General features: G+C 44.2%; 1 protein-coding gene across 1 annotated transcript; it reads left to right on the top strand.

Annotated features, from left to right (window-relative positions):
- The first annotated feature begins 3,511 nt into the window (after positions 1–3,511).
- Positions 3,512–4,126, top strand: LOC140205507 (achaete-scute homolog 1b-like). Its single transcript, XM_072273121.1, has one exon. The coding sequence runs from the start codon at positions 3,512–3,514 to the stop codon at positions 4,124–4,126; it is 615 nt and encodes a 204-aa protein (XP_072129222.1).
- The last annotated feature ends 4,911 nt before the right edge of the window (positions 4,127–9,037 follow it).

The raw sequence follows: 9,037 nt of genomic DNA, 5'->3' as shown, positions 1-9,037 counted from the left end.
GGACCCTGGTCAGACCCCACTTGGAGTGCTGTACTGGGCTCAGTTCTGGTCTCCTCACTACAGGAAGGATGTGGAAGACATAGTAAGGGTGCAGAAGAGATTTACAAGGATGTTGCCTGGATTGGGGAGCATGCCTTATGAGAATAGGTTGAGTGAACTGGGCTTTTTCTCCTTGGAGCGATGGAGGATGAGAGGTGACCTGATAGAGGTATATAAGATGATGAGAGGCATTAATCATGTGGATAGTCAGAGGCTTTTTCCTAGGGCTGAAGTTTTTTATTCAGAGAGTGGTGAGTACGTGGAATGGGCCGCCGGCAACGCTGGTGGAGGCGGATACGATAGAGTCTTTTAAGAGACTTTTGGATAGGTACATGGAGCTTAGAAAAATAGAGAGCTATAGGTAAACCTAGTAATTTCTAAGGTAGGGACATGTTCGGCACAACCTTGTGGGCCGAAGGGCCTGTATTGTTTTCTATATTTCTATGTTTAATGTATATCATGGATGCCAGAGGTATAAGATTCAGCAGTAACAGAGGAATCAGATTTTCTTAAAAAACAGCAACTCACGTCAGTAACAGAGAAAAAAAACGTGCCGCTACTAATAGAGGAAAAATATAGGAGGCGTCATAATGAATACAGGAAAATACATGGCCGAAGGGAAGCAATTGCAATCAACAAAAAAGCAAAGAATATATTTGCCAATAGAGAATGTACATGATTGATAATGGAGGAATCCAGTGTATGCTGAACGGAACACGCTCAATAAACATGTGTTTCACCTTAGCTTCACTAGGTGTCATTGTCTGCATCTGTGATAGGGATGCTTCTTCAGAGCGACTGTTTTATATTATTTTATAACTGGCATGGGCCGTGGTATTGAAAGTTATTTTATGGCAAGTTTTGTGCAACACACTGCTTGAGACACCTCGCGAGTGTTATTTTATATGTACTCTTTTTGTTTTAAATATCGTTCCTTAAAATGATTGTTGGGAAAGATTTTTTTTTGCAGTTTACGAATTATAATCAATGTACTTTGTCTTGTACCTGAGAAGCGTTTGGGACGGCTTAAGTTAAAACTGGTCTCCAATGAGAATATCTTAAATCTTTTGATCTTCTTCCTGGACTTTGTTACAACTTACTCATTTTTCTTCCAAACCTCGCCATGCAAATAGTGACAGCAAGGCTATAAATTTGTCACTTGTTGCTTTAGGCACATCACCAGCATAAAACAATAAACAAGCCATAACATTTCCCACTTCAGGTCAGAGAGAACCACCCCTGAGCAATAAAATGAATCCAACCGAAACTCCAACAGTCAACAAATCATGTTCCCGTGTAAATGTGTATGGAATTTACAATTTTATACATTTGCCACGCGTTTTCAAATGTAATGGGTGGCTTGGGAAAATATTGTTTGAATATCAATGAAAAATGTGGTTATCACTTGTAGTGTAAGGGAGAGAAAAGACCAAAGCGAAAAATCTCTTTTATTTAATGGGTGTCACTTGGTTCCGCCGGATCGGTCCGTAGAGCATTCTGTTTAGGCTGACTCGCTGTCTATCACATGAATAGCGTTGGCTGCCTATTCTTCCCTGCTGCCACTTATAGACACCGCACGACAAGTGTAAGTGTCTGGGTCCCCGGCGCCTGACTCGAAATGATATTTTCGGCTGTGGGGCAATTTGTATAGCCTTAAAGGCTTTTTGTACTGCAATTGAAGCAACAAACTCGGAACAAAATAATGTTATTTTATACGGTCTGAGGCATGTATCGCAGACACGAGGGTGTATAACTGAAGAAATAGTTAAGCTTCAGAAATTAGGGTAGCATTGAATGTTATTTTGCGTCAGAAAATGATCGATCGCCTCGCATGCTGCTGTCTTCGCAACCATTTCACTTAATGGATACTCAGCACGCATCCATATCGATTTCCCCTTCACTTTTGCACGCAGTCAGTATCGCTTTTTGTGCGAATGGCTGTCTCGAGCACGCTCCAAAACTATCTCGTAATATTTATTGACTTTAACAATGTTATGTTTGTCATAATGGGGGAAATATGTTAGAAGTTTTAGACCCTGCTAACTTTGAAACAAACTTGCAGTTTTTAGATCAATTTCATGGCAACCAGGTTTTAAAGTTCTTCGCGCCATTCTTTGTTGCACAATGCACTGTCCCAGTAAACAATCGGAAGAGTTAACATAGGTTGTTCTCTTTCGCATGGGTTAGTCTGCACTCGCAGGGGTTGCTATTTGTGTCGGTCAATGAAAGCAACACAAGGGGCGTTCCTACTTGAATTCGAGAACACGGACACATACAAATAGGACCAGAATCAGTGTGCTTACACAAATGGATTTTTCACAACAAACTGGTAACTTTATTGAACATTTTATTCTGCGCTATTTCAGAAAGCGGCAAAGTGTAAAACTATTTGCCATTACGATCGTTTCTTTCTCTGCAGTTCTTCGCGGGATCTACATTTTCATCGCACTGTTAATATGTTCCGGAATCGACTGCCCCTCCCCGCCAGCGATAACCACTCCCCCGCCACTCCACAAGCACACATGCCTCAGTTTCCTTTTTTGAAGTACAGACTTTGATTAGGCATATGATTGTTATTGGTACTTTCAAAAAATACGAGGGGGGCATATATGCAATAAATTATAAACAAGATCCAAAGAGTGGTGAGATTCCTCGAGTATCCCTTTAACAGGTGGTTATTGTTAAAAGTGCTTTAAAGTGCGACTTTTCAAATAACTATCACTCTAGTAAATAGCATTAGACTAACAATGAAACTGTTTTAAGTATTGTGGAGTTATTTCAGGGACTGAAGGAGGCTTAGTTGAAAAAGGCGACGAGTTTCTGTACTTTGCACAATCGTTTAATGGCATCTTGCTGAAGTTCGACTATATGCAAGATTCCTCTTTAAAAAAGGCTAACTTTAAAGAAAAGCGGCGCTGTGTCAATATAGCCGCGGCTCAAAGCGACAAGGGATTGCATTTTGAGCAAGAGAAAGCCGACCAATGGGGTGCAGGCGGAGGTTCCATTGGCATGCAAATGAGGACAGCGCGTGCTCCGGGGACGGCCGGCCGCAGCTGAAAAGCTCCATTTGTTTATTTAGAGGCGAGTGGCACGCGCCGGGCGCACGAATGAAGGGGGGCGACGCGCGTGGAATGTCAATAGGAGCGAGACAGAATGGGCAGGGGAGGGGGTGGGGAGGGAGGGAAAGTGGGCCGGACCTTATCTGGAGCGTGCATCTGGAGAGGGAGGGGGCTGGGGAGAGGCGCGTGTTGAAAAAGGCGAGTGCCTCCAAAGTTTGCAGCAGATCGTCTCCCGGAGAGGTGCGGGTCAGGACCTGCTTCTTGCGGTAAAGCGCGCGCCCCACGCGAACGCCACGAGCGCCGCACACTGCCAACTTTTTGCTTCCCTCACCAACCCCCCTCTCTCTCACACGCACACACACTCTCTTTCTCTCTCTCTCGCTGAGTTCCCTTTACCTCGCCGTGCAAAAGAGATGGAGCGGGCAGCGGCCGCGCAACTGATGCAGACCTCCTGTCAGTTTCTGTTGGAGAACCGGCCGGCGCCGTACAGTGACGGCTCGCCTGCGTCGTCGCCCGAGAGCAGCAGCAGCGGCGGCGGCGGTGGCGGCAAGGGCTGCAAGACGCTGAAGCGGCCGAGATCGAGCTCGCCCGAGCTGCTGCGCTGCAAAAGGCGCCTGAGCTTCACGGGTCTGGGCTACTCGCTGCCTCAGCAGCAGCCGGCGGCCGTTGCCAGGCGCAACGAGCGCGAGAGGAACCGCGTGAAGCTGGTGAACGCGGGCTTCCAGACCCTGCGCCAGCACGTGCCCAATGGCGCGTCCAACAAGAAGATGAGCAAAGTGGAGACGCTGCGTTCCGCCGTCGAATACATCCGCGCTCTACAGCAGCTGCTCGACGAGCACGACGCCGTGTCGGCCGCTTTCCAGTGCGGGCTGCCGTCGCCCACGCTGTCACCTGCCTACTCCGCCGACCTCAACTCGATTCCGCCGTCGCCGCTCTCCACCTACTCCTCGGACGAAGGCAGCTATGAGGCCCTGAGCCCGGAAGAGCAGGAACTTCTCGATTTCACCAGCTGGTTTGACAGATACTGAACAGCGAACAGCTAGCAGGTAAGCGCCGCTCAGCAAATTGCATTTCTTTAACTAGAAAGGTACGGTGTGCAGTTTCAGTATTGCACGTGCAGGGTGGGAAGGGGGGAGAATAATTTTTTTTTGGTTACAGAATGTTGCTTTTTGCGCGATTTATGAACTATTTGGGTGCTGGTGCTCTCGGTCGCGGTGCATTCTCTGTTGTAGCGCGCTGATAAGTGCTCTTGTATTGCAGATGTTGAATGGGAGCAGAGCCAGAGCCAGTGCCGGGGCTACCCAGGGGAGGCACGCAGCAGGACAGCGCGTCTCTCCGTTCACCGCCGCTTCGTTTCTCTGCCAGCCCTCCCATCCTGAGCGCTGGGACACCGGGGACCACACGACTACTCAGGAACACACTTGAAAAAATGCTTCCAAGAGAAAGCCCTCGAACAATTCTAACTGAAGTGCAATTATGATAGTGACTCCTCGCAATCTCCCCGCCACTGGAGGGGGCGATGGAGAGAGAGACTACTGATAGGGCTCAGTCCCTATGATGCTTGTCTGAAAAGAGTATCCAACCTTTCTGTGTAGCTAATATAGCTGTTAAAGGGTGCGGTGTTAAAGGGAATCTCTCTGTGGCTTCCGTCTGTCACATACTTGTATACTGTGTCGCCTTTTGGGGTCAATTAATAGAAAACTAACTTTATACTGGGTCTTAGAGTGGAGAATGAAACTTGATGCTTCGCTACTTTGAAAGGAATTTTGTATTGAATTGATGTAAGCATTTCTATTTTGTATCTATTCTTACTATAAGGATTATATGAAGACTTATTTTTGTATATACGTGAAAGCAGAATTAAAAAATGACTTATAAAACAGACAGACCTTAACATGACTTACTGTACCACTGCCACTAGCACAGTGTCAAAGATGCAAGAATGAAACAATGTTTTACTCCTTTAAAAAGAATAGTTTCATATTGTTGATTACGCTTACTTATAGTGTGCCTTGAATTTCCTTTGTAATCTAGTTCTGCAGAATTATTCCTCAACTTTCCGGTCTGATTGAAGGTTGTTTTGATGCATGGGGGATACCATGTATGTGCACTTGCTGTGGTTACTATTTTTTACTAAACTTGTACATAAACAATTTTTTAAAAAGTATATTTTATGTGAAATAGTCTATAATAAAGATTTTCTATTTATACATTATTTGATGCATTTCTTTTGATACACTCAGTGTTTCTTCGGAAAGATACAGTTGACATTCTGTTTCATGGTTCACTCGTAAGATAGGTGGGAGTAGTGTCAATCAACGTGTATTAGTCCTGAAAACAAATTCACGGGATGCTAACGTGGGTCTAAATTCGGACATCGGCCTGATTCCTATGGTGGCTGAAGTCTGAGATAAGAGCAAAATGTCCGATCCATAAAGGGTAATGTGAAAGTATACGCAAATATCCTTCAAAAATTACACACGACCTTGGTGGTCAGTTTTCTTGAGTGTGGTGCATGCAATGTGCATTTTTTTGCAACCCCGAGGTAAGCAGATCGCTGGAAATAGCCTTGACAATACAAATAGTGACACATTCGAAATTTGCCTCTCAGCTATTCATTCGGGGCAAAATCGAACCTGTTCTATGCAGATTGAGTTATATGAATAAACTCATTCTATTGACAGAAAATTTGCTTTTGGAATAGGTCATATTGGTGAAATGGATACCTGACACGCTTGACAGGTTTCATTATCTATAGCGTTTCCACATTACTTTCCATTGTATTTTGATTCGTATGTAAATAGAGTATTGTAGTGAAGGCGGTGACAAATTAAAGCGTTCAAATGGACTGCTTAAGCTTTGCTTGTTTGATTTGGTGTTAGCTTAACTGCATTGTTCCCTGCAATACAAAACTGGCATCTTTTATCTTAGCCCATATATGTATCGGGTGGTCATTCCTTGCCGTCGATGGCATACTGTGAGATAGACTGTATAGGCAATTGTTAATTTGCACACATTTGCACATTGTGTTCTGAATGCCCAATTAACACTGCGCGTTCAGATAAACGATGATGTTGAAAGCTCTGGTAAGATTATATATGTTACACCGGGGTTTGTAAAAATGTAATACAATACTTCTCTGTCCACTGCAAGACATATAGACTATCCTCAGAGTTAATCATAGTTTTGGTCTCTCATATTTTGTAGAATCATTTTCAGGTGTTAATCAACTTCGTCAATGACAATAGTTGTGGGGAAATAGTGACTTATAAGCCCATATGTCTGGATGGTGAGAGGGAATGTGCATTGCAGGTTTGCACGATCGAAACCCCGTCATGTATCTCACCATCAATTTGTTCTTTTATAGTAAATGAAAATTCTGGATCGAATACGATAGTTCGCAGAAGACTTAAGATACTTTGTTCGCAAACTACACTATTGCCGACAGGAAAGTAGTTAGCATATAGATAGCACTAGAAAATTCTCAGAACACTTCACGAGAAAGTACCGGAACAAAACAAAGTAACGAACATATTGAGAAACTCTTGTACAGATAGCCCAGTGAAGTTTACACTAGTTTGCTTGGAAATCGTTGTCCGTGTAGGAATGTGAAAAGTATCCGGTAATATCCCAAGTAAAGCTCCTATCGATAGACAATTTACCCACAGGTCCGTTTGAGTGCTTACACAAATGAAACACAATTGCCACTCTTTTAATTCACTCACCAAGTTGTCCAAAACTTTTCTGATTTCACCAGTAACTGCCACTAATACATGTTACTATTTCGATTAATAACAGTCCTAGGATAGAAGCTGGTGACTTTGCTATCTTCGGAATCAATATGCTTGTATGTGTTACTCAATAAGGCTTAGATGAGCGGCAAACGTACGCGAAAAATGGCTCTTTAGGATCGAAGTAAGATCACAATGCAAGCTTCTGGTTTCTAGAATTTAAGCACTGTTTCTCTTCCCTTTCAGAGGTTCAACAAGTTATACATCCTGCATTTATTTCTGAACAAGACTTGATCTGAAAGCTCCATCCGATATCGAGGAAGGTTTGAGGGCCAGGTCTTGTCCGGGACTGTGGCAAGAATTTAAACGTCTTTAAAACATTTTGTGTTGCATCGTCATTATTACTATTGTAAATAAACATTAGGGCTAGGGCAGGAACACACACGCAAAGTTGTGATTTCAATATCACCTGTCGATGTGAGCAGAATGAGCCGCTGTAGAAAGGCTGGCTCCCTGGGAGCTCCGGCTGGAGTCAATAGGGCAGCTGGAGGGCGGCCACGCGTTCGCTGTCAATCACCGGCATTCCCGAGAACCGATTCGCCAGCGGCTTGCGTCCCCAACATCATCCCTCACCCCCACCCTCCCCCTTCCCCGGAAGAATGAGTTTAAAACGGTGATTAATGAGGGCAATTACTCATCGGGCCGGCCGAGGACAAACGGGCCTGTGATTTCGCCCCATTGGCGTCCCACGGCGCGCTGCAAAGAATAGAACTCGTTGGCTATTTTGCTACGATGCACACACAATAATATTCGCGCATTGTAAGCCGGCGGTCTTGCTGGGAAGTGGAAGCGTTTCTTAGGTTTGATGTTTACACGGTATAATTTCCTGGGGTCAAATGCTATGATCTTTCCTATCTCCTCGGGCCGATCCCCGGCCTTAATCTCAGATGGGCTCCTCGCGTGTCCCGTTGAAAAGACCCAATGTATTCCAGCCATTCTGTAATAGATACACATACATACACTCCGAGTGTCGATCAATCATTACCAAACAATAAAGCCTAACAAACTCATTGTGCAAACACTGATTACAGCATTTCCAATTTCTTACAATTGTTCACAAAAGACGTTTTTTTTTGTAAGGGGGAGCCATGTGGAGGGGAAGCGAGAATAAAAATGGATTTACAGCGTTCCCAAACAGGCTATTAGAAAGAGAGAATAAAAAGAAAGAGAACAGGTCGAGCAACCAACACCACCCTGAGCAACACTGACCCCAGGGAGCGTAAATTCTTAAAGGTGCCAGTTTAACGCAGCTGTGGGTCATCTTCTCAGGTCCAATGAGATTATAGCTTCCATGCACCTGCACCCAAAGCAGTTCTAAATGGAATTCTGACTCAATACGACTTAAAGCAACATTTCACTCGTCCTCGGACAGTCTTTCAACAGTAGCCTTGATGTAGCCAATGGGTAAAGGGCCCTTCCCAATACGTTAGTTGGCATATTTTAAACAATCGTGTCGCCTTGAGCCGTCAACTCTAATCCGCTGATTGATGCATTCGCTAAGAATACCAGATAACTATTGTGAAATGTATATATAAAACCCCGAAGATACAATTAGCAGAGTGATGCTAATATGAATGCGCAAAGTCCAGACAACGTTAACAGGATTCGAGGCATTCCTGCGTGTTCTGCTCTGCGTATCTCAAAGTGCAGGTTCAACTAGCTTTGTGTGATTGCCAAAGAGTTTGTCATTGGACCCAGCAGTGCGTTTTCTTGGTTTTATTTTCAAAAGGGGGGGGGGGGAGGGATACAGCAGGGATTTGGAACCAGGTGCAAACTCTCTCATTTGTTCACTCGTGTTAGCATCGAGTATTCATGGGACAAGAGGTGGCGGAACACTTCAGATTACATATTGTGACCAAAGATCACCATCAGCAGGGAATCCGTAATGCAGCGGAGTGACTATTTAGAACACAATCGCCTGACTAAATTGCTTTCAGTAAAGCTAAGGCGTCGAAAAGTAAGATCAATATATTTCATCAGCATGCTACCTAAAGTGTGAATTTTATACAGACAGGCAAAGTGAAGTCAAATTCACAATCTCGCTGCCGAGAACAATATTCTAAAAGTTACACTCTTCCACAGTCATCGATCTAAAATGCAGACGACTTTCTCAGATTTAATACACCGCAATAGTCTTAACCATGATCA

Source organism: Mobula birostris, chromosome 11, assembly GCF_030028105.1.
Source record: "Mobula birostris isolate sMobBir1 chromosome 11, sMobBir1.hap1, whole genome shotgun sequence".
Classification (NCBI taxonomy): domain Eukaryota; kingdom Metazoa; phylum Chordata; class Chondrichthyes; order Myliobatiformes; family Myliobatidae; genus Mobula; species Mobula birostris.
The sequence above is the reverse complement of the archived record's forward strand: the minus strand, read 5'-3'. Positions and strand labels throughout refer to the sequence as shown.